The 26,998-nt window shown below is 31.3% G+C and overlaps 1 protein-coding gene across 6 annotated transcripts; it reads left to right on the top strand.

The window, feature by feature from the left end:
• Positions 1-2,141: 2,141 nt before the first annotated feature.
• On the top strand, positions 2,142-26,188 carry LOC139499502 (alpha-tocopherol transfer protein-like). 6 transcript variants are annotated; one of them, XM_071288204.1, is made up of 8 exons: positions 2,142-2,286; positions 7,443-7,637; positions 8,976-9,209; positions 14,126-14,202; positions 15,232-15,348; positions 17,005-17,115; positions 22,898-22,999; positions 23,531-26,188. In XM_071288204.1, exons 2-8 carry the CDS (start codon positions 7,496-7,498, stop codon positions 23,675-23,677), a joined length of 930 nt encoding a protein of 309 aa, XP_071144305.1. In that variant the 5' UTR covers positions 2,142-2,286; positions 7,443-7,495; the 3' UTR covers positions 23,678-26,188. The 6 variants fall into 6 exon arrangements, with proteins under 6 accessions (XP_071144305.1, XP_071144307.1, XP_071144306.1 ...); XM_071288206.1 differs by lacking the exon at positions 2,142-2,286 and adding an exon at positions 3,563-3,652; XM_071288205.1 differs by lacking the exon at positions 2,142-2,286 and adding an exon at positions 3,637-3,736.
• The last annotated feature ends 810 nt before the right edge of the window (positions 26,189-26,998 follow it).

Genomic DNA, 26,998 nt, shown 5'->3' with positions numbered 1-26,998 from the left:
GCTATGTTGATGGCACTGCACAAAGATTTTTTGCGGGACCATATATATTCAATATAATTTGGTTCCTTACTTTGAAGAGAAAGAAGAAGATTCCGTCGTCGCCTATAACGGCTTCCTTGGCATACAAGTTTATTCTGACACTCGATCTACTGCAGGACACGTCGCAAAATATGTTGTAATTTTCTTTGGTTGCATAATTACTGGTAAATATTTGTGAACCATTCACTTTTGAAAATTTGTGTGTTGCATTTACACATCTTATCACCGCAAAACTGCGGCTGCAATTCTGATTTTGAGCTTAAAGAAAAGTTACAGAGGCAACATAATTGAGGGGCCTGGTGGGTTATTTTTGTTCTTCGCAATCGTCGAATTTTCGCTATCGTGATCCGTTTTTCTAGATTATTATTTTTTATATATTTTCGTAATCCGTGATCATGGAAATTTATTTTCTGTGAATCGTGATTGACAAAAAAATCAACTCGTGAATCGTGATGAGACCCCCCCCCCCCCCCCCCCACATCAGGCCCCTTATAATTATACAGAGAGGAATAGTTTCAACTTATGTCCTAAAGATGCATTACAAAGTCATTACATTGTAAGTTGAAGAAAACAAATCAGTTATTTTGCTGTGATGTTTCTAAACAATGGAAATTTAACGAAGAAACTACATTAAATCAGCATTTTTGCTATTATAATGATATTTTGGCGTAAAGATGTGGCATATTGACTGAAACAATTTTAAATTGCAAGTATAGGCTAAAGGAAGAAATACAAATGGCAAGCAATCAACACTCCACAAAATAGTTAAAAGACGGCAAAGATTAAGTTATGTCTTCCTCATACGAAAACTTGTATGGCAGGTACTGCTCAACGAATGGCAACAGTCAGTTTTTGATGTCAAAAAGAAATCTTGAAATAAGTCGCATTTTACCATAGGAATCCTTCGTTTAAGAAAATCTTAATAGGAAATATATGGCCTGGAATATGTAGTCCACTTTCAAAAGTGATACTTCATATGCATCTACTACTAAAGTTTGCTGCTCAAAAATAGGTTATAATCTATGTTGTAAATGTAAGTTCTAAACTTACCAAGACTGCCAATGTCTAGGTGTAATACAAGATCAGTCAAGTTATAAAGAGTATTTTTTGGATGTATGTTGAATCTATGTTGTGTGGTTCTGTTGCTTTACTTGGAATAATTTTACTTAAGCATTTTTGCTGCTATCTTAAGTTTCTCTACAGAAGGGTGTTGATCTGGTTGAAGCTGAGATAGAAAATAAAAAACATTAACACCCAAGAGATAACAAATAAAGGCAACAGTAGTATACCGCTGTTCACTAAAACTCTTAAATTGATGGACAAAACACAAAATCGGGATAACAAACTAGAACTGAGAGAAACGCATTAAATATAAGAGGAGAACAACGACACAACATTAAAATGTAACACACACAGCAGTGGCGGATCCAGGGGAGGGGGGGTTCCGGGGGTGCGCACCCCCCCTTTATTTTTGCCGATCAATGCATTTGTATCGGGACATATGTTTTGCACCCCCCCCCCCCCCCCCTGCACCCCCCCTTTGCCCTGGGTTAGCACCCCCCCTTTCGAAAATTCCTGCATCCGCCCCTGCACAGAAACAGACTTAGCATTCAGAGGCGGATTTAGGGGGGGGGGCCAGGGGGCCCGGGCCCCCCCCCCTCTTTGGGAAAAAAATTGGTTGCTTATATAGGGAATCACTGAAGCGTGACTGGAGCGGGCCCCCTCTTAGGTCAGTCAGTGGGCCCCCACTTATGAAAATTTCTGGATCCGCCACTGGCATTAGACAAAATCCGATGAGAACTAATACAGCAAGCTTTTTGAAAGAGCTATTACTTGTATATTTATAACGTAAAATTGAGAAAGGAAATGGTGAATATGTCAAAGCGACAACCACCCGACCATAGAGCAAACAACAGCCGAAGGCAACCAATGGGTCTTCAATGTAGCGAGAATTCCCGCACCCGTAGGTGTCCTTCAGCTGGCCCCTAAAATAAGCATAATAGTACAGTGATAATGGACGTCATACTAAACTCCGAATTATACACAAGAAACTAAAATTTAAAATCATACAAGACTAAACGTGTCGTCTTTCTGTTTGTTTCACTCCCTTGTCTCTTTAGAGCTCCTTTTGGTAATTAGACTTGTCGTTAAGTGTTAGATTTTTCGTTCTATTGACGCAAAGCTGTAGTTATTTATGGTGAATAAGTGAATGACAACTATTATTGGCATTACTGATGACATAGTGAGGTATGACCAGTTTATAAAGACAAATAATATTATATCTTCAATACACAAGTGAGGTCAGGAATCAACAAAAAACTGCAAAAGAAGCTTGATTATCAGTTAAAAAAAATCTATGATAAAATTGCATAAAACCTGTCATACTTTCTTTTGTTTTTAGTGTGCTCTAAAAGTTTGGAAGGGGGCAGACAATTTTTTTCCCACAAAAGAAATTAAACAGTTAAACTGTTAAAGGGCTCTGGCATAACAAGGCTCAAGTTTAAAATTACAGGCCTGCATGTCACTTATTATATATGAGACACTTGGGAATTACTTGGAGCCTCATTACATGCTTTGCACTGACATTATTTCTTACAATTTATAAATCAAAATACATCGTGATATATTATATTAAAGAAGTCATGCTGCATGAAGAATACAGGAGGGTGGTACGTGGTAATCATGGTAATGGGGGTACCTTCATGACATTAACAGTAATTTTTGGTGCATGACAATAAAATATGCACTTTATTTTAGACGTTAAAAAAACGCTAATTTTTTTCCAAAAATATCGGTAACGATAATTATTGGAGACCTAAGAATAATTGATGAATCATAATAAGGATATTTTGACGAATCATGGTAAAATTTGAATAAATTTGATGCTAACCGTAGCCGAAAATGGCTGATTCTAATAACAAGTAAAAATGATATTTGTTTAAATATTTTAAAAAATACAATAAATTACCAAGTTTTCTTTATATAAATAAACAGTCTAACCATTAAATTGCAAATCTGTCTCCAAATTTGCAGATTTGGGCAAATAACAAGACCACTTTTGTACTGAAATTGTACAATCCAAGATGGCGGTATACCATGAATCTTCCTACAGTCCAAACATTGTCTTTCTGCATCACTATTATACTGGTTGTACAATGTTGTAGGAGGCTGTACATGTATGCAATGTACTGTTTTTCTTCATAAGTGACTGTCTGTTGTATTAAATATTCATCATAATTTTCTTAAAACATGTAGAAAGTACAAATAATATAAATTTGTTATCATAATTCATGTCTGTATGCTTACACACTTACCATGGCTGTGTAAAAAAGTTTCAGTCAAATAAGTGGACAGTTATATTAATTGAAAAAGGTCTAAATTCATGAAATTCTGACTCAATTTAAAAGTTAAAAAGTTTGAAAAGAACAAAATTAAACCAAGAATAGTTTAATCTACTTTGACATCTTCATGTATATAGTGTTGTGATTAGAATTGACACAGTTTGGTGATTTTCATTAGGCCATGGATGATTGAAAAGAAAACAAATATATAGTTTAAATGGGAATACACATTTGAATGACGAAACATTTTTGGGCATTTAATTTGTTACAAGGTAGGATTATTGTATATATATTTTATATAAACTGTGTACATAGAATTTTATGGGTGATCAACCAGTTGTAAAAAAAAATTTCCAGTAAGTAATTTTCTTTTTTCTAATAATCATGATAATATAGTTTAAACAGTATACTACCAAGAAATATGGAACTGTATCAACATTATATAAGCTAAGTTCTTAAGGATAGTTAGACATACAGATAGTAAGAAATGTGCAATGATGTATACATACATAGGTAAATTCTTTGTCTATTAGTGAGGCTGTCATGGCTGTATGTCATGTATATAGTCCAAATAATTATGACGTCTTGGAAGGCTATTTTTAATTTTTGCTTTGACGCCTTCGCTAAAGAAAAAAAATATATTAGCCTTTCAAGATGTCATAACTTTTTGGACTAGGCTGTATAGAAATTAATCATATTTTGTTTTGTAAGATAAAGCTATAGATTGAAGACCAATTGGTAGCCTTTGGCTGTTATCTGCTCTTTGGTCGGGTTGTTGTCTCTTTAACACATTCCCCATTTCCATTCTCAATGTCAGTCTGTCTGAAAATGAAATACATTGTACTTACCTGAAAACGTTTTAAAGTAATTTTCATATCCAAAAGTTTTAATGTTTGCCTTATTGGGGGGTATGAGTGGTGAGACAGGCAGTAAAATCTGTAAAACTACAGCAAACACCCACATTTGAATGAAGATGGTTAACATTAATTGCTTTAAGTCGCCTGGAGCTGCCCCCCTGATAATTCATGTTAACTATATTTATTCGAACTAATATGTTGTTATGATAAAAAAGAAATCAAATGGTTTTGTTTATGACACATATTGTTTGATTTAGCTATTCAGGTAAAAAGTCTGAGTTTGTTAAATAAAGTTATAAAAGGAAATCTTAACTTTTTGTTGAAGCAGGAAATAAGTCAGCTTTATAAAAATGTGTCAAAAAGATTATTTATTTTTAGTTTAGGAAATACAAGGAAATAAAGATTATATTTGAATTAAGATTTTAAACTGTTCGATTAAAATTTCTATTCTTGTTTATTTAAACATACATTCAACTTTATTTAAATTTAAATACTCCTTCACTAAGCTGTGTGAAAATAACTTAGTTCAAAAGGTAGATTTTTCAAGTTGGTAGGTTTAAAATGTGCAATAGACTTTATTGAAATTTAAATACTCTGTCACTAGTGTGCTGTGTAATAACAATAAAGTTCAAAAGGTGGATTTTTATTATTTCAAATAAGGTATTGAAATCTAACGGTAAGATAAGAATCTACATATAACAGTTTTCAATTCATGGTTGTAATATATATGATAGAATATTGGTCTGGTTTAAGTCTGGCTTGAAATTACAGGTACATGTATGTCACTTAATTTTGATGAGATTATTAGCGAGGTTAATACCTGGATGTAAGGTAAATTGTACCTACACTTTATATGTACTATTGTTTGTCTGTTTGTCTTTTTCATTTTTACACAAATGTTTAGCCATGGTGTTGTCCGAGTTTATTTTCGATTTATGAGTTTGACTGTTCCTTTGGTATCTTTCGTCCCTCTTTTATAATGATACATACATGTTCATGTATTTATGTAGCTACTTTGATATTATAATAATCTCAGTATTTAATATGTTTTCAATTCATTGTTGTAATATTATATATGGTAGAATATTGGTGTTGCTTGAAATTACATATATATCATGTACAGGTACATGTATGTCACTTTATTTTGATGAGATTATTAGAGAGGGTTAATACCTGGATTTAAGGTAAATTGTACCTGCACTTTATTGAGTCATTTGTAAAATAAACAACAACCTGGAGGACAGATAGTTCTCGTATTAATCTTAACCATGTTGCTGTAGTAATTTTGCCTTTTATGTGACAATAAATAACTTTCTCATAATGATCGCTTAATAAAGATATATACATGTACATGTATTTATAAAGCTACTTTGATGTTACATGACATTGTACTTAGTAGCAGTAGAAACCTTTTTTGTTAAGGACATTTATCTACTTGAAGGAATATAATTATTATAAGGTAGGAAATAGATAATAATGTATTATACATGTACATGATGTATGTGAAAACAAAATATGAAAACTTTTTAAAACCAATCATGCCAATTATCAGTACTTAAAAGGCATGTTGCATGTATAACGATTGCAAATAGGCATATATGTTAAAAAATAATAATAATGATAATTGCTTATGAAAATATGGATTTAACTATCCTAGCTGTAGCAGATGTTTTCTTATTACAGTTGTAACATTTATTTAAGAATTGAATGCTTCTTTTTGTAAATTAATTGGGGTGCATAATAAAGCGTTTATTAAATCGAAGTACATTTTGTATGCAGCACAGAAGTGCTTCTTAGCCTGGTATCCCGGCCCGATATCTAGCTGCGCGTCGTATACAGGACCCCAGGGTAAAGTGCTTCTCTGCGCTGCAGCTCTAGAAATGTGCGGACTGGCAATGCTTAAACAACCCTATAGAATTACTAAAAGATTGAAGCATTCAATTCATATACTTACTTTTTTTGCTAAAATCATGAATCAAGTTTTTCTTTTATTTACCTGTGCACTTTACTGTGGAAGCTCATATGACATCATGAATGTTACATTTCATTTTGAAATGAAGGTAAATTTCATAATGGCGGAAGATTGCTGGTAGCCAATCAAAATAACATATTATAATGAAGCATACATGTAATGTGATTATAATACTTATAAAAAAAGAAGATGTGGTATGATTTTCAATGAGACAAATCTCTCCAAGAGACCAAAATGACACAGAAATTAACAACTATAGGTTACCGTACAGCCTTCAACAATGAGTAAAGCCAATACCACATAGTCATGATAGTTAAAGCTATAAAAGGCCCTGAAATAACAATGTAAAACAATTCAAAAAGAAAAAAGCAATTAATGTATAAAAAAATGAATGAAAAATAAAAATGTTACACATAAACAAACCACAACCACTGACTTACAGGCTCCTAACTTGGGACAGGCATATACATACAGAATGGGGCAGGGTTAAACATGTAAGCAGAATCCTAACCCTCCCCAAGCTGGGACAGTGGTATAACAGTACAACATAAGAATGATCTATTAAAATCAGTTCAAAAAGGCTTAACGTTAACTCATCAGATGGATAAAAGTACAAGTGGACGGGTACTTAATGTTTAAGGAAATAATTTTGCTTTGTAACAAGTCAGTATGCATGGTTTGTAGGTTTGTCAGGAATCTGATGTTAAGTATTTGTTGTTTGTTGATGTGGTTCATTAGTGTTTCTTGTTTTGTTGTTTTTTATATAGATTAGACTTAAGTCTAGTAATTTTTAGGGGCTCTTTATAGCTTTTTGTTCGGTGTGAGTCATAATAAATAGGCTCCATGTTGAAGACCATACCTGGACTTATAATTGTTTACTTTTATAAATTGTGACTTAGATGAAGAGTTGTTTCATTGGCACTCATACCACATCTTCCTATATCAATTGTTGTGTAAATTTCAATTCTAAAATTAAAAAAAACAGATTTAAATAATATGACAGTAGACGGTGCTTTGCAGTCTTCACCCTCAACAACAGATCCACAAGCCCAGGCTAGTAAAAACCTCAGGCCAGTAAATATCATTTCTTTAAAGGAATAGAATCTTTCTAAAATTTTCGTTAAATTCTGTGGTATACGTGTATGTAGATTTAAAAGTTTATCGAGAAGACTGGCTTTGTGTAACATGCTCAAACAATAATAATGATTAAATTTCTGTTTATTTTTTTTTCAGAACTATGAGACATTAAATTGAATACACAAATAATCAAATTCGACAAAATCAAAATGGCAGAGAATGGAAGTCCTGAATATGTGTGTACACTGAGTCCTGAACTTGTGAAGAAAGCTCAAGAAGAACTAAATGAGAAACCAGAATGGCGAAGTCGTGATATACAAGCTCTGAGGGAAATGGTTCAGAAGGAAAAAGGTATAACATCTTATAGAAAGGAGATTAAAAAGTAAAATCACAAAAATACTGAACTCAGAGGAAAATCAATTTGGAAAGTACGTAATCACATGGCAAAATCAAATAACAAAACAATTTTTATGACCCTGCCTAGCGGAGGGTGCATTTAGCTTTACCCTTGTTTGTCTGTAAGTATGCTGTCCCTACACAAAAAAATAGTTTGCCTCTACCGAATGTTATGAAACTTATACACAATACCTATTACCACAAAACACAGATCAAGTTGGAATTTGGGTGGCTTCTTTATTACCATTCTAAATTATATTAATACCCCTTAACATCTGGAAAATTTGCTGTTTTTTTGGGTTTCCGTTTTTAACTTGAGTTTGCATCAACCAAATGTTATGAAACTTACACACACTGCTTACTGTGGATTTATTAATATTCGTGGGATACCACTTATCATGGATTTCATGGTTTTAAACCTGTAAACCACGAATTTAAATGTAATACGAGGTACAAAACTTATATAGGCTTGTATGCAGACTTTGGAAAAACAAAGAAATCAAATATCAACAAAAATACAATTTTTCCTCAAACCACAAAATTTGATACCAACGAAAAAAGAAATGAATCCACAGTATAAACTCTAAACACAGATAAATAAGTTTTAGTTGTGTCACTTTTACCATTCTCGAGTTATTTCATTACCCCAGGTGCGGATCCAGAGGGGGGGTTCCGGGGGTTGGAACCCCCCCTTTTTTTTAGACGATCAATGCATTTGAATGGGGGCATGTAGTTGGAACCCACCCCTTTGTCCTGGGTTAGGAACCCCCCCCCCCTTTTTAAAATGGCTGGATCCGCCCCTGTTCCCCTTTATAAACACAGGCACTTGTCTCAGAAAATATTTCTTATATATCTTAATATTAACACAAGGTACTTAACTTGCATTTTAGAAATCAATTTAGATTTACGATATAACAATTTTTAGTGGGGTTGACAGCATAGAAAGCGGCATATAATTGAATTTCGTCACCGCCTGACATTTTTCTAAAATGCAAGTTAAGTACCTTGTGTTATATATTAAGGTATATAAGGAAAAAAAAATCTGAGACAAGTGTCTGTGTTTATAAATAGAAAAAATGCTGAACTTTTAATTTCCGTTCTTTAACTTTAGTTTGCTCAACCATGTGTTATGAAACCTTTACGCAATGCTAATCGCCACAAAACACAGATCAAGTTTGACTTTTTGTTGTGTCACTTTTTATATGTTTAGTCAAACCTTAAAAGTGTGGAATTAATTACAAGAGGTATATATGATTAACTATGATATCAATATTTTTATTTTTTATATTTCAGCTTTAAGAATTCGCACAGATGATGCTTTTCTGTTACGTTTCTTACGTGCCAAAAAATTTGACTATGAGAGAGCATTTAATCTGATTATGACACATTTCAAAATGAGAGTAGACAATGCAGAACTATTTGAGGGTCTGCGTCCTGCTGCTGTTAAGCACGTGTTGGAGGCTGGTATAACAGGAGTCCTTCCTCAGAGAGACAAGCTGGGACGAAAAGTCATTATATTTAGGCCAGGTTAGTATTTAATTACAATAATATACAAAAGGGTAGCATAAACAAAATTATAGGGTCAAAAGACAATATCAACCACTAACTCTGGACCCTCACAATTATCATTTTAATTTAAAAATTGCATTGTACTGTCAATATTACATATAGAGGCAAGACATTTCTCTGTGTCAACATTTTAGCCTCAGAAAAAAAACTAAAATATGGTGTCCTTAGGCTGTTGTCTGCTCTATGGTCGGGTTGTTGTCTCTTTGACACATTCCCAATTTCCATTCTCAATTTTATTTTATCAACACATTTTAATTTGAACATTTCTATCATATTATTGAAAGGAGTAGGTCTGGTAAGGACCGATTTTGGCCTCAAATTTCAGGTTCATCTGACGAAAGATTTTGACCACTTTTTAAACACTTATGGCAGATTCCAAAAAAGAAAGTTGAAAAGTTCCCAAAATTATGTTTAACAAAATCAACACCAATGAAGTTCTGTTTTGGAATACATGTTATACTTATATAAGTAAACACTTTTTGACAAAAAATAGATCTATTCACATTATATTTTTTAAATAAAGACCACCTTAAAAAAATGTTGCTATCATAACAAAATTGACAGACATTTTGACGGAAAATTCTTATGTTAGCAACACAAAAAATCTTGATATTTTCAGTATTTTCAAGGTTTGGATGTATATCTTGATTTAATATGAAAGGCAAATTGGAATAAAACATTTCTGAACATCTGCACCAATAAAAAAGGAATTGGAATAACTTTTATAAAGGATTATCTTGGAGTTGCTAACATAAAATTTGACAGACATGAACAATGCTGCTAACATAAGATTTGACAGAAATTAAGTTGTTGCTAACATAAAACTTGACGGACTTTATTGTTGCTAACATAATATTTGACGGACTTTTTTGTTGCTAACATAACATTTGACAGACTTTTTTGTTGCTAACATAATATTTGACGGACTTTTTTGTTGCTAACATAAAATTTGACGGACATTATTGTTGCTAACATAAAATTTGACGGACTAAATAGTGTTGCTAACATAAGATGTTGACGGACTTGTTGCTAACATAAGATTGTGCTAACATAAATAAATTTGACGGACAATATATATTTGAGATTTTTAACCAACATTGGAGATCTTATCCTAGTTGAAAGTCATATTAAGAATTCCTGCAAAATACCGCTGCCTGAAATTTAAAAAGATTTTAACCCAGGACAGATAACTCTAATTTGTAGCAGATCCAAATGTTGCTAACATAAAATGACAAGTTTGACAGAAATTATGTTAGCAACACATTTGATAAAACTATTGATTGAATAAAGTAAATTGAAAGATCCAAAATGTGTATGTATAATGTACATTATGAAATACAATTTTAACAGGCTTATATAAGTACCTACAATGATGTGGCAAGATTTTATGAACCTGTTGCTATCATAAAATTTATTGACAGACGAGCATCTAATAAGTAAGGTATTTGAAATTGAAAAAAATACATATCACAGATGTTTTTAACAAAAGAAAAGCAAAGATTTGGAAACAGAGATGTTTGAATAATCAGACTACACTAATAAAAACCATTATACCAGTGTCAACTTAAAGCCTCATAAAACATGAACCTTGTGTCAAAAAATGGGAAGTAATTTCCGTCAAACATTTCACATTTTTCAACTTGTTGTGATTATTTCTACTTTTAATGGAAACAATAATATCCAATAATTGGTTTGCTTGCTTTATATAACATTACTATTTAATAAAACATTCACATATTATCATTCAAATAACAGTTAGTATTGTTTTTCTTAATTTGTTCTTTTTGACGGAAATTTTCTTTTCTTTTTGGAATCTGCCTTAAGTGTCTATTTCATTTGAATCAATTAGTTTCTGTAAAAGATTTTAATTGATTTAGTCATTAAAAACGATACGATTCAAGCTCAAATATGAAAAATCTACCAAATATGCCAAAAAATGTCACTTTTCAGATGGTTTTTGTCAAAAATAAAAGTGGCCGCATCCGTGTTCATCCTCAACCTTTATATATGTTATGTATTACAGTGAGTTGCTTATAGGTGTTACTGTAAAACTTTACCTACAGCTCAACCTGTTTTTAAAATTGACAACACAATAGGGACATTTAAATTGACCAGTTGGTATTGTTAGATTTAAATCTACCTTGATGCTACCTGTAAAGATTTTTATTCACCTAACCCAAAGTTTCAGCATGCTTTTTTCCTGAACTTTTTCTTACCTAGGATTATTCTATTAAAAAATTGATAGGGAAGAAAATAGTTTTGGTTTTCATTTTTTTAAATCCCTGATATATATAATTTATCTATTTTTTACCTAAAATTCTAAATCAGTAAAAGATTAAATTAAATATGTATTACTATGTTTGAAAATTAAACTGTTTTTACACACTAAATGCTTCTTTAAAATTCTAACCCTTATATATAGTATTGACCAGCTGCCAGTGAAACAAGAAATAGCTGTTCAGGTGTTTACAGTTTAAATTTTCAGATGGATATGTTGTTCATTTCTTCACATGTCCCTTCAAGATTCTCATTTTGGATTATTATTTGCAATGTTTGAAATCTTTTGGTGTCATTGTGCATACAAAATTGGATTTATTTTATTAGATTTTTTATAGCAATTTTGCTTCTTAAAATGTGATGTGTTTTTTTCAAGATTTTATTGTCATGAAGGACATCAAGGAGGAAATAATTCATTCAAACTGTTTTGTGGGGCTTACATGTGATGTTGTACATGTAAATTTCGAAGAATAAGTTTGGAGTATACCTTGCTGTGTTTTTTCTTTGAAATCTATTATAATATTAGTGGGACTTTTGTGCATAAAATGCTGTGTTTGCTCAAGGAAATTCAAATTTTCATACGATGGGATTTAGTTATGTTAAAGATTAAAAAATTTCAAAACTGGAATTCAAGTAGGAGATATAGTGTGAGTTCATCCAACATGTTTCTGTGGCTTTAAATGTGATTTTAAAAACATTCATTATTAATTTGGGATCTATTACAAACTTAAGATGATTTACCATTTAAATTGGATCTTGGAAATGAAATAAAATGTTGAATTAATGCAGTGGATATAGTCTAATCTAGTGATAAAGTGAAAAATGAAAGTAAAATATTCTAAAATATTCCTAACGTGGGGAAATGTTTTAAGTGAATGTGAAATTGGAAATAGTCATTATAAAATTCTGGATCAAATATTGTTTGATTTGGAAATTTATAATAGGAAATGAAATAAAATGTTTACTGTGGATATAGAAAAATCAAGTGATATATAGTAAAAATATAAATAAAATATTACAAAATATTTGTAAAGTGAGGATAACTATTTGGAATATAGTAATGGAAATGATAATTTTTTTTTACAAGATTCTGATTTATGTATAGATTCTGCACCTGTTAAATTAGGATGTATATCATTGGAAGTTAATCAGAATTTATACTATGGATTTAGATAAAAATCTAGTGAAGAAGGGAAAAATGAATAAAATTGGGAATTATTTAAGGTGGCTCGGGACTATTCGACTGCGCATAACTTTACGCATGAATTACAAAAGTATTTGTCGTAAATTCGATATTATTTTTTTTAATATTTTGATTGATTAGAAATGTTAAATCATTGTAGTTATGTGACTTATAGGATATTTTCGTTATTATCCGTATTTTTTAAAGGGTCAAAATGACATTTCACCCATTTTCACCATTTTCCCGCCAAAATTTGGGTTTAAAGGCAAAATATTTTTTTTTCCTTATCGGTGACCTGTGTTTTTTATTGGCTCATTCTTTGAAGCTATATTCCAACTTTTCATATTACAGTTTTGGAGAAATTGTCATAGAACGTTTTTTTGATATTCCGAAAAAAATATGTCAACACCTGTATTTTCCCTATCATTTCATTGAAAAATGGTCCCTTTTACATACCTGTTTAAAAGCAAAATTTTGAGCTTAAATGGTCCGTGACCCCCTATTTTTTTTCGACCAATTTGATTCATTTTCTTTAAAGAATAAAATAACCAAAAATACGGCACTTCTGATAGAAACTTCGAAAAGGCCCGAGCCACCTTAAATACTTTGGAATTCTGGATGAGATGTCAAATATCAGTGTAAAAAAATAAATGAAATTGTTTATTCAAATATGATTTTGATGTTTCATAAAGTGAGTGAAATATTACGACTGGATTATTTAGGGTATTAAACACTGCTAGTAGTGGCTATGCAAACATTAAGATGAAATGTAGTGCATTTTAGGCCATGCAATTTTAAATACATTGCAAGAAAATAACATATATGATATAGTCATTCTTGTTTGGCTTGATAACTCCTAATATTTTGAATGACAGTAAAATAAAAATCTCTCAATAGAATAATCCTAGGTAAGAAAAAGTTCAGGAAAAAAGCATGCTGAAACTTTGGGTTAGGTGAATAAAAAATTTTACAGGTAGCATCAAGGTAGATTTAAATCTAACAATACCAACTGGTCAATTTAAATGTCCCTATTGTATTGTCAATTTTAAAAACAGGTTGAGCTATAGATAAAGTTTTACAGTAACACCTATAAGCAACTCACTGTATCATAAAATACAATTTACATTTCAATATTAAGGATGAACACGAATGCGGCCACTTTCGTTTTACACGAAAACCGTCTAAAATTTACCCTAAATGCTAGAATTGTGAAGATTTCAGTAATTGAGCATGACTTAATGGTGCCAGTACCTGACATATGTGCATTGTATTGTCAAAAAGAGCCCATATTTATGTAGCAGAAGCATTCTACTGTCAAATAAATAATTAAAAGTGGATCAGCCCTATGATTTGATAGAAGAACATTTTTGTGTGAATTTAAATGGTTGATCATTATTTGTGACTTTTTTTTCAGGTAAATGGAATCCTGCAAAGTTTGGTATCAATGATATATTTAGAACCAATTTTCTGACTATGTCCAGATTGATAGAGGTACATTTGTTGCTTAATTGCTACAATAGTTCTTATATATGATTTGCATATATCTGCAAATACTTAAATATGTTTGGTCGGTAAAAATTTAATTCCTTACTTACACTTGGATAACCCATATTGCCCTTAATTCTATTACCTATGTAAGCACAGTGGTATACTTATGCACGAATGGAATCCTGGGGTTCTTAGAAGTGTGAAAATTTGAATTTAAGAATTAACAAATGTTTTGTTTTAGAAATACAAGGATTGAAATCATTATTCTTAAGATTATTGATGCATAACTTTGTTTGATCCTGTCAAAAACTCATTATAAAAGTCCAAAGACTTCCGCCTTTACAACAATAACCTTTAATATATATATATGTTTACATGTTTCAGAGTCAAGTGTAGTGTCCATTTTGAAAACTAGTATACATTATTTTTCAAGGAGGGGTGGCAATAGGGTCCGTTAACATGTTAACAACACCTCGATTTGGGCAAAAACAGTTAACAAAAAATGCAAAAATGCAAAAATGCTGATAACAGTTAACAACACCTTGAAAAGGGCCAAAATAGGTTAACACAAAAAGGTATTGCCCCCCTTTTTAAGGGCCTGCTCAGCTGAAGCCGAATTTCCTTGCTGCATGAAAGACTTAATGTGAAATAACGTGGTCCCATCAAAACAAAGTGTGAATGCTTAAAATAATGATATAGATATATAAAGTTCCTTATGCTTTCTACTGAAAGTTCATAAAAAAGCGATTTGTCAATTTAATAAACAGATCAAACTAATCAAAGAATTCATACATTGAAAAATATTCAACTTGTGACCGAACAACACTAATAATTAATTCATGTGCTACATGCATTACTGAATTAATGTGATGTTCAGTCACTCATTGAATATTTTTTTTCTATTTGAATTCTTTGATTAGTGATTCTATAAATGTTATATTGATGTCAATTAAAAAGTTATGACTGTTTCAGATACTATCAAGTGTTTTATGCCAGTCTATTTTTCTGAGACAAATTATTTTGTTTTTGTAGGATGAAGAAACCCAGATAAACGGTATTATAATGGTTATGGATTTAGACGGATTTGGATGGAATCATGGAAAAAATATTTCACCACTGTATGCTCGTAGAGTCATGGGTTTAATTCAGGTACCATTATCTAGATCCCAAATATTTGGGCGTAATTCATGAAAAATTTATAGCAGTAAAATCTGGATCCAATTCCAACTAAATAATTATGTTCCTTTGAATCTGATCCAGGTTTTTAAAAGTACCCAATGGCAATGTTACAAACTTTTCATAAATTCCTCCATGGATTTCAGGTCGAGATACCTAATGTGAGGTAGAAATATAGAGTTTGACGAGTACATAAACAGTTCTTCTCCTTATTTACTAATTATATCAGGTTAAAAATGAAGGTGTAATGAGATAATTTATTAATTGTAGAATGTTCAACTTCCAACACTAAAAATATATAAAAAAACAGAAGGTGTGGTACGATTGCAAATGAGACAACTAGCCACAAGAGACCAAATGACACAGTAATTAACAACTATAGGTCACTGTATGGCTTTTAACAATGAACAAAGTCCATACCCCATAGTCAGCTATAAAAAGGCCTGAAATGACAAATTCAAAACAATTTAAACAGTGAAAATAACATGTTAAATGAGATATGAATATACCTTACTATATGCTAGACCAACAAGTTAAGTCAGATTTTGATAGATTAATTAATGAATGAGCAGCTATTCTTATATCAATCAATCAATAGAATTGGAACACATGGAATAAGACAATTTTATAAAGTTTAGATAAGGGGTACTGATTTAAATTATTAGATATTGGAAGATGTGGCACAAGTGCCAATGAGACCACTCTCAAACCAAGTCACAATTTGTAAAAGTAAAAAGTAAAATCACAAAATTACTGAACTCAGAGGAAAAATCCAATTGGAAATTCAATAATCAGTTGGCAAAATCAAATGACAAAACACATCAAAAACGAATGGACAAGAACTGTCATATTCCTGATATTGGTACAGGCATTTTCAAATGAGGAAAATGGTGGATTAAACCTTGTTGTATAGCGCTAAACATCTCACTTTGTTGACAATCTCATCAAATTCCATTATATTTCCAATGATCCGTGAACTAAACAGACATAATAAATATTCTAATGTAATTATTTTGTATCAATGGTTCTGTTTGGATGACAGTTAGCGTAAAATTCTCTATCTCCTTGTCTGTAACTAAGGTAGCCGACATTTTGAATTGCTGAATGTATTGACATGTAATTTCTACAATAATAAGCCAAAGAACTAACATGTCGCACCTACAAATCTTCTTTTTATCAAATTTCATTACATTCTGAAGCGGCACAGAAGCCAGAAAACACCCAGTGTTTATGTTTGACGCCGGAAGCATACCTATGACGTCACCTATAGTGTAGGGACAAAAGAAGATAACATCTTTTCGCAGAATTTTCTTTAATGAAGATTTTACACTGAAATAATGATTGAAATTTAATTACGAACTTGTTTTGCATTAGAATAAAGATAACTGTATTGTAGTTGAAGCTTTGCGGACGTCCATCGGTAGTTTTACTGTCGCAAATACCCGTTTACCTGTCTCCGCTACGCGTCGCCAGGTAAACTAATATTTGCGACAGTAAAACTACCGATGGACGTCCGCAAAGATTCAAATACAATACAGTTATCTCTTAAATATAGTCAAAATATGGTAATAAATTAAACCATTGCATGTACATTTAATTGAAATGATAGATAAGTTATTGTCCTTGTAGGATGCCTTTCCAGCCAGATTTAAAGGGATACATTACTTCAATGAACCAGCAATCTTTGACTATGTGTTTGCTATAGTTAAACAGTTCATGAAAGAGAAAACAGTTTCTAGGGTAAGATACGTTATTATTTTTATATATCATTTTCTAGAATTATAATTTTCTTACTATTAGTTGTCAAATAAACAGCCAACTTGACATTTAGAGAGTGGACATCACTAATGTTGTTATAACTTGTATCCAATCCCTTTTGCTACTTTTGCAAATAAAATATGTTTTAAACTAAACTTTCACTTACTTTACAACTTTAGAGTAAATCTGTCCTCCTATTATGAAGTTATTGTCCCTGAAACTTTAACTTGTAATTGTTTGTAAAACTTTTGGAGTTAGATTTGAGTGAAGTGAAGTGTAAATTGTTAAAAGATCAGCAAAACAAAAGGTACCCACCCTGAAAATTGGAGAAATTCTAACTAACATGTTTTGAGTTATTGCCCCTTTTTAGCTCACCTGGCCTGAGTTTTTCTCATCACTTGGCTTCCGGCGTCGTCGTCCGTCATTGTTAACTTTTACAAAAATCTTCTCCTCTGAAACTACTGGGCCAAATCAAACCAAACTTGGCCACAATCATCATTTGGGTATCTAGTTTAAAATATGTGTCCGGTGACCCGGCCAACCAACCAAGATGGCCGCCATGGCTAAAAATAGAACATGGGGTAAAATGCAGTTTTTGGCTTATAACTCAAAAACCAAAGCATTTAGAGCAAATCTGACGGGGTAAAATTGTTTATCAGGTCAAGATTTATCTGCCCTGAAATTTTCAGATGAATCGGACAACCCGTTGTTGGGTTGCTGCCCCTAAATTGGCAATTTTAAGGAAATTTTACTGTTTTTGGTTATTATCTTGAATATTATTATAGATAGAGAAAAACTGTAAACAGCAATAATGTTCAGCAAAGTAAGATTTACAAATAAGTCAACATGACTGAAATGGTCAGTTGACCCCTTTAGGAGTTATTGCCCTTTATAGTCAATTTTTAACCATTTTTCGTAAATCTTAGTTACATGTATCTTTTACAAAAATCTTCTCCTCTGAAACTATTAGGCCAAGTTCATTATAGATATAGATAACTGTAGCAAGAAGAATGTCCAGTAAAGTAAGATCTACAAACACATCATGATCACCAAACCACAATTTTGTCATGAATTTATCTGTGTCCATTGTTTAATATGCACATAGACCAAGGTGAGCGACACAGGCTCTTGAGAGCCTTTAGTTTCAAATTTTTAGCGATTGTGGCAGGGGTTGAATATAGCGCAGGTCCTGTGGTTCAGCAGTCAGGGGACTTACTTAAATGAGTGATTTTCTAAATCACTGGTTAAAGTAACATTATTGCCATAAAAGTAAGAGTTGTCTTTCTTTAATAATCACCTATTTAAGTAGTACAAATTAATCACTAGAAGAAGTGATTTAATCTTATTGTAGCTTTAAATATAGAATACAAATGATCCAGGGACTAATTATGTTTCTAAACTTTTCAGAACCAACATCTGTGTTGTCTAGGATGACCAGGTCATTTCAGGTGATGACCTTGTACTGAATCTAGGATAATGACATTAAAATCACTTGTTTAAGTATCATACCTGAATTTCCTTCCCAAAAATCACTTATTTAAGTATCATTATTTTAATAACCCCACTAATTTCAACACCCCCAAACAGTGAAATTTTTATCGCGAACAGTAGAATTTTATTACATAATCTGAAAGATGAAACCTTGAACTTTACAGGAAAAATACTCCCACTGCTGGGAAAAATCTGTTAAGAAAGTATCAGTTCATTATGTAAAGCCATTATTATAGCATTTTTTCAACTAAAATAGAATTTTCAGCTAAATGATAGCACCAAAGGCATAAACCTTGCTACTTAAGGTGGCTCGTGGGTACAAAAAATTCAGCAAAAAATTGAACCTTATTTTTTCATTACAAAGTTTACTTATTACACTATTTCTTGTTACTTTATGATATGGTAAAAAAATCACCCCCAAAAATCGATTCGGTTTGGCCCCAGATGACTTTTAAAATGTTTATATCATTGAAAAAGCTTCAAATTATCTCCCTTTGGTGCAAAAAATGCCATTTTTTGGCATTAAATTTGAAATATCTTTTTTAACTCATCGGTGACCTATATTTTTTATTATTGTTTTCATATAAGCTGTACATAAACTAAATAATTGTAAAATTTAAGCGATTTCTGTAATTAGGTAATTTTTTTATTCGATATTACCTCTATTTCTCCTATTAGTTCAACAGAAAAAAAGGACATTAACAAAAATGTATGCTTCTTCCAGAGGCAGATTGTGAGCTTAAATGAACGGTGACCCCATTTTTAGCTCACCTGACCTGAAAGGTCAAGTGAGCTTTTCTCATCACTTGGCGTCCGGCGTCCGTCGTCCGTCGTCCGTAAACTTTTACAAAAATCTTCTCCTCTGAAACTACTGGGCCAAATTCTACCAAACTTGGCCACAATCATCCTTGGGGTATCTAGTTTAAAAAATGTGTGGCGTGACCCGTCAAACCAACCAAGATGGCCGCCATGGCTAAAAATAGAACATAGGGGTAAAATGCAGTTTTTGGCTAATAACTCAAAAACCAAAGCATTTAGAGCAAATCTAAATAGGGTAAAATGGTTGATCAGGTCAAGATCTATCTGCCTTGAAATTTTCAGACGAATAGGACAACCTGTTGTTGGGTTGCTGCCTGTGAAATGGTTATTTTAAGGAAATTTTGCAGTTTTTGGTTATTATCTTGAATACTATTATAGATAGAGATAAACTGTAAACAGCAATAATGTTCAGCAAAGTAAGACCTACAAATAAGTCAACATGACCAAAATTGTCAGTTGACCCCTAAAGGAGTTATTGCCCTTTATAGTCAATTTTTAACAACTTTTCGTCATTTTTTGTAACTTTTCTAAAAATCTTCTTCTCCAAAACTACTTTGCCAAATTTAACCAAACTTGGCCACAATTATCATTGTGGTTTATTGTTTAAAAAATGTGTCCGATGACCCAGCCTGCCAAACAAAATGGCCGACATGGCTAAAATTAGAACATAGTGGTAAAATGCAGTTTTTGCTTTATATCTTTGAAACTAAGACATTTAGGGCAAATCTTTTAAGATTTAAATGTCCATCAGAATAAGATATATCCCCTCACAAATTTTGAGTTGAATCAGACAACCTGTTGTTGGGTTGCTGCCCTAAAATTGGTGATTTTAAGGAAATTTTGCAGTTTTTAACCGGATTTTTGTGACAAAAATGTCGGTTATTGATTTGGGGATGTACGGCGGCGGACGGGCGGGCGGACGGGCGGCCGGGCAGTCGGGCGGGCGGCAATCAAATGTTGTCCGTGCATTAACTCATGAACCGTTCAGCCAAAGCTTTTAAAATTTTAATATGTTGTTACTGACAACTAAATGAAGGTCAAGTTCAATAATGGCGATTTTGACTTTTACCGTTCAGGAGTTATGGTTCTTGAAAGATTGAAAAATGGAGTTTTCAGTCGTGTCCGTGCATTTACGCATGAACTGTTCTACCAAAGCTTCCCAAATTTTAATATGTTGTTACTGATGACAAAATGGAGGTCAAGTTCAATAATGATGATTTTGACCTTTTACCGTTCAGGAGTTATGGTTCTTGAAAGATTGAAAAATGGAGTTTCCAGTTGTGTCCGTGCATTTACGCATGAACTGTTCTACCAAAGCTTCCCAAATTTTAATATGTTGTAACTGTTGACAAAATAGAGGTCAAGTTAAATAATGACGATTTTGACTTTTACCGTTCAGGAGTTATGGTTCTTGAAAGATTGAAAAATGGTGTTTCCAGTTGTGTCCGTGCATTTTCTCATGAACCATTCAACCAAAGCTTTTGAAATTTTTATATGTTGTTACTGATGACAAAATAGAGGTCAAGTTCAATAATGACGATTTTGACTTTTACCGTTCAGGCGTTATGGTTCTTGAAAGATTGTAAAATGGCGTTTCCATTCACGTTGTTGCATTTACTCATGAACCATTCAATCTAAGCTTTTCAAATTTTAATATGTTGATACTGATGACAAAATGGAGGTCAAATTTGATATTGACGATTTTCACTTTCACCATTCATCAGTAATGGTTCTTGTGATATTGCCAGGACACAAATAAATATTAATAAATCCGGTTTGCTGTCGTTGTGACAGCCTCTTGTTGGTTATTATCTTGAATACTATTATAGATAGAGATAAACTGTAAACAGCAATAATGTTCAGCAAAGTAAGATCTACAAATAAGTCAGCATGATCAAAATTGTTAGAGGACCCCTTAAGGAGTTATTGCCCTTTATAGTCAATATTGAACAACTTTTCGTCATTTTTGTAACTTGTATAAAAATCTTTTCTAAAACGACTTGGCCAAATTTAACCAAACTTGGCCACAATCATAATACTAGGGTATCTATTTTAAAAAAAAGTGTCTAATGACCCCGCCTACCAACGAAGATGGCCGACATCAGTAAACACATTAACAGGTGAGCGACACAGGCTCTTGAGAGCCTCTAGTTTTATTTCATTTTTCTTTTAAGTATATGATAAAGTTCATTTATTAAAAAAAATAGCAAAATCCTATATTAGAAAAAAAATTTGATTTATACCCAGGAGCCCCCTTAAAAGAAGTAAAAAGTTCATTTTTTTCAGTTTTACTAATAAAAAGATATTATTTAAACCTATGTATCTAAAATTTTGAAAAAAACTACAAAATCCCAATTTGTGACAAAACTTTGAATTTGCTACTCAAATAAGTGATTTAAAAATCACTTATCTCAGTAAGTCCCCTGACTGTTCAGGACCAGTAGAATTTGAGTTGGACCAGTATATTTTGTTACCTGGTGGTCCAGTGGACCAGTAGAAATTTGTCGATAAAATCCCTGATTGAATCGCAATTTCATTTTTTTTACAAAACAATTTACCTGCAAAATCAATTACACAGTATTGGAGGTACTAAGTATTACAATTGATTGAGTTTTTATGAATATCGAGGTTGAGCGTCCTTCACAACAACACAAAATGTGGAAATTTTTGGAATGAGTCAAATCGACGGACCAAAAAATAAAAAAATAAGTGACCTTCAAATGGAAGATCTGAATAAAGTTTATGAAATTGACACAAAGAAACGTTAATATCAAAAATCATGGGTAAAAAAATGTGAATGGTTAAATTATATAGTTGATTGCATTGTAATGGATTGTATTATGTATATCATTTGAACAATTAGCAGTGACAAACCTAGATAAGAAATGTATTTTTGTAACGAGATCTTCAAATTTTAAGTTAGATTCTGTACTTGCTAAAGAACAATCAGAACAGCACTAAAAAACTACAAGAATAAAGGAGAGGAAACAAAGGAAGGGAAAATCGTGAAAATAAATGTAAACATTTCTCATTTATATTAGAGTTTGTCAAATAAATTTCATTTGTGCAGGACCAGTAGCTTTGGAGCCGGACCAGTAGATGTTCAGTCTACTTGTTCAGCTGGCCAGTACACAACAAAAGCTTAAATTTTTCCCCTGGGTTGTGGGCTATTATCCTAAAAGATATAGGAATATGGCAAATAGTGCAAGTTATATTAAAAAATAATTCATAACAGCTAACAGGTGTAGCCTTAGAAAGTAATCTCCATAGAAATCATGAAGTTTACAGTTTTGAGCACTAGTAAACTGTGGAATCATATATTTTTCATGAATTTCAATGTTCTTGGATTGTAAGAAAATTGTAAATAATTTATATCATGGTTTTTCATACAACACCGTACAAAATTTATTTTTTGTTGAATATTCAAATATAAACTTATATTTTTGTATTTTAGCTACATTTTCATGGGAAAAAATTTGAGGAACTGAAAGAATTTATTGATGAAGAGTATATTCCTGAAGACTTTGGAGGAAAAGGTCCAAAATATACCAATAAGGTACATAATGAATATTCAAATATAATTATGTTGCAGACACGAAATAAATCTAGATATTATAGGGTAAAAAAATTGTTGTGTTTTCATTTCGCTTGCCTATTCTAAATAGTCATGTCTACCTCAATACATTTTTATGTATGGATATTTTTGGTTATGCATTGTTTAAATAGACATTTTTGGTTGATCTCTATTAAAGGCCAGAACATTTCCTGATATAGTCATAGCAAAACATCAAAGAGACTGTCAATGCAGTAATATTGTTAAGTATTCCAAAAAGCAACAAATTACTAAAATGCAGAATATTGGTTAATAATGCTATTCTAACACTGCTATTAATTCAATTAAATTTTATGTAAATGTATTGGTTCCTGTAATGAAGGTGTAAACATGCATGTTGATTACTTATTTATTTCATAGATATCATAAGGGGATATGACAAAAATCTGTATTTCTTAAAATAGTAATTCATCAGATTTGCCTAAATAATTTGTTTTAATAATAAATAGATATTGTTGTTGAATTTATTTGAAGGAATGGCTGGATGAATTACTCAAGCTGGATGTACATTTTGATAGTGAAGCCAAATACGGACTTGTGGATGGCACATTGAAGAAACCCACGATGAAGGAAGACGCTATTGACTGTATGGTAGGATCCTACAGGAAGCTTGAAGTTTAATACTGACGATTTTGTAATAAGATATAGTTTGTTTTCTGATATAGAAGTTATCTCCCTTAGAGGATTTTCTTACTACATTGAGTGTGTTAAAAGAAAAACAGTGAAAGGCCTATTGACATATAATTGTTAATTTCTGTGTCATTTGGTCTCCTGTGGAGAGTTGTATCATTAGCAATCATACCCCATCTTCTTTCTTATAATGACGACCATGACGTTCTATAGATCTCATTGTTCAGTTTTTTAAGATCACTTCCCGATTTTTAATTAGAATTGCTTGTGTGTTTTTGGAACTATCTTTTCATTTCTATAATTTTATTAATTAAGCAAAACAAAGTGATGCGTAAAATATGGTTTCCTATATATTAAGGTAAGACTCCAGATAGAATCATAGGATAAGTTAAAAGATAAAGAAATCATCTAGAGAGAAACCAAAATAGTTTTAAAATGAGAAGGGACAATTATAATGGCCCTTGTTTGCCCCAGAAATTGTAAAGTTACCAATATGTCTTCCCAAATGTGTTTTGACTGCAATAAATTACAAATTGAATGTATTTAAAAAAATAGAAATTAAACTAATTTAACATTTGATGAGTTGCCTGGCAACAAACTAATGAAAAGTTTATATTTTGTGTGAAGTTTCTAAATTTTCCTTGAAGTACATCAACTTTTAAGTATATATTAAATTGAAAAATTATGGGGCACCCAAGAAACTACTTTTTATTTGATTAGAATATTTTAATAGTTATCATAAAGTTTCTATTATATTATTTTGTTGTTCCTTGTCTGCACATGTTTCCACAATGAAAATAAAGATGAAAAAATGCTGAGTTTATCCATTTCTTTGTTATAACATCAAAAATCTCATTTAAATAATTTTCATTCCTTGATTTTATGCAATTCAAAACAATATGTGTAATTTTAAAATAATTCTCAAAAACTTAAATTTTTGGGTCACATTTAGTTACAACTACTCCTTTATACATAGACACACAGTATTATGGTATAACAATTGTGCCTTATATAATTTAATATCATCAAATTCAACTCTTTTGTAAACTTTATTATAACATTTTGAGTTAAAAACATGTAAAACATTTTTTTTCTTCTGAACCTTGTAAGGGAGGTAACTTTAAAATGGGAGACAACTTATGTAAATCAATAGATGGGCTGTTCCAAATTGTTAGGTATTTATACATTTTGAATTTGTCAAAATACAATATTGATTGTTTTAAGTTATAAAGACATTTATTTGTATATTTCTTACAACACTGTGAAAGTTTTTGTTAATTAATATATATTGCATGATTTTAATATAATTAAAAACGGTATGTTAATGCAGTGTTTTCATGCATAAATCAGATTCTCTCAAATTATTAAATGTTGTTACTCAGGTCTCTGTAATAACGAAACATACAAGGTATGCATCCAGATGATAGTAATCAGTTATTTAACTGCTTTCTGTTGTTTTTTTAATTTGTTTGAAACATTACTAGCTAGATTTAGTAAGAACTGTCACAAAATGACGCTTTTGAAGATGGTAGAGATTTTTTCAGATAAGTAAAGTGAAATTTATTTGTTGTTATTGTTTTGATATGTTAAGGCCTATTTTTTCTGTATAACAACTAGTTGAAGTTTACATATTTCTGATTTTTTTTTTTTTATATTTGTTAAAATATGTGACATTAAATAAAACATGACATTGTAGCTATATTTTGTCTTTAAGGTTACCAGAAAGCAGCCAGCCTTTTTGGAACTGTACATGTGTATGATCATAGATGTTAGGGGAAACATTTTGTATAAATGATAAGTTACACTATTTTGTGATTTTTTTTTATTTTATTGTAATAATTTTTCATATCAGGCTTTGATTTTTAGTAATTTTTTGCACATTTTTGCAGCTGTTCAATGAATTTAGTATATACCTTATTGAAATGATGTTGTTTGGAATTAACTGAAGCCAAATGTATGTACTAATATATGGAAGCGAGGACATAAATCTTGTTTCATACTAGTAAAATAACTTGTTATTTGAAATATTTGTTTTACGTTTGGATCTGTTTACCGAAAAAGGAAATGATAGAATCTCTTTTTAGTTTTTAACCCTTCAATATTTTTTTTTGTATTCAACTATTTCACTTGAGTTATGTGACTTTGATATATATATCCATCACATTTGCATATTATTTTATCACAGGTGAATCAAAGTTATCTTCATTTTTTTGCTCTTATACATGATCATGATACTAATTTAATTGTGTTTGATAGCTATTTGTATTTAGCAAATTAGCTTGTAAAAATGATAATATAACCAACCAAGCACAGAGGAAAATTTGAATATGGTAGTATTTTTTGTATGTATAGTCATAACATAGGAAATGATTATAAGTGAATGATTGTAAAATATGTAAGACATTAGCTTTTTGGTATGTTATTGAAAGCTAAGCTGATGCAAATGTTTTTGTTAATTTGTTAAATATTTTCATACAAAATAAAAGTTTTTTTTTACTTTAATTTTTGTATTGCTTATTTTAGTTTTTTAATTCCATGATGGCATTTTTGTAATAAGATACCAGCTCAACTTGACTTAATTTTTTGTACACAATTTCTAAAATGAAAAATTTCATACGAAAACAGTTGATGCTATTTGAAGGAGAAGGTATGGTACGGCCATTGTTTGAATCTTTGAATTGAAAACTACTTACGAATTGAATGAAATAGTTGCCACTTGACGTTTAGCTGCAAAAAAAATCAATCAACCAACCTGATATTCTAACAGTATACTATTCATATACTTTTCATTTTAAAGTACAAATGAAATCAGACATCTCAATGTTGGATGATGGGATCTAATAGTTTTGTTATACACACCATCCTAAACTACTAACTTTAGTAAAGGTTCAATATTATGAATATAGAGATGAAATGCTGACAATCTCAATTAATGTGGAAATGATTTTGCATTCTTTGTTTTCCAATATTGCTTTCATCTGCATGATTTGAATTATACAATCAATCAAACAAATCTTCTGATTTTTAAAGCAGCCATATAGATTCACATACTAAAGTGTAAATATGGTCAGTTTTGGTTGATAGGGTCAAATAATGTTGTTATACCAGTCAGCCTGAGGTATTGAAACTACCGAAATTTTGTAACGTATCAATATATCATATACATTGAACAAAAGAAGACATGCTAGCACTCTAAATTTATGTGGACCAAATATTGTAGTTATTGTGTTGCAATATTGCTTTCATTTGTAACATACATTCTATCCTGACATAAAATTATTGCTGATTTACTAAGTTAGAAATGCATATCAC

The sequence above is a fragment of the Mytilus edulis genome, chromosome 12 (assembly GCF_963676685.1).
Source record: "Mytilus edulis chromosome 12, xbMytEdul2.2, whole genome shotgun sequence".
Lineage (NCBI taxonomy): Eukaryota > Metazoa > Mollusca > Bivalvia > Mytilida > Mytilidae > Mytilus > Mytilus edulis.
This window is presented reverse-complemented; position numbering and strand designations above follow the sequence as displayed.

Excerpts from the sequence above, each read along its gene's own strand:
- LOC139499502 (XM_071288204.1), top strand. The coding sequence starts at position 7,496 with ATGGCAGAGAATGGAAGTCCTGAATATGTGTGTACACTGAGTCCTGAA. Across the intron at positions 17,116-22,897 it reads AAGAGAAAACAGTTTCTAGG|CTACATTTTCATGGGAAAAA; the intron begins GTAAGATACGTT and ends TTTGTATTTTAG. Across the intron at positions 23,000-23,530 it reads GTCCAAAATATACCAATAAG|GAATGGCTGGATGAATTACT; the intron begins GTACATAATGAA and ends ATTTATTTGAAG.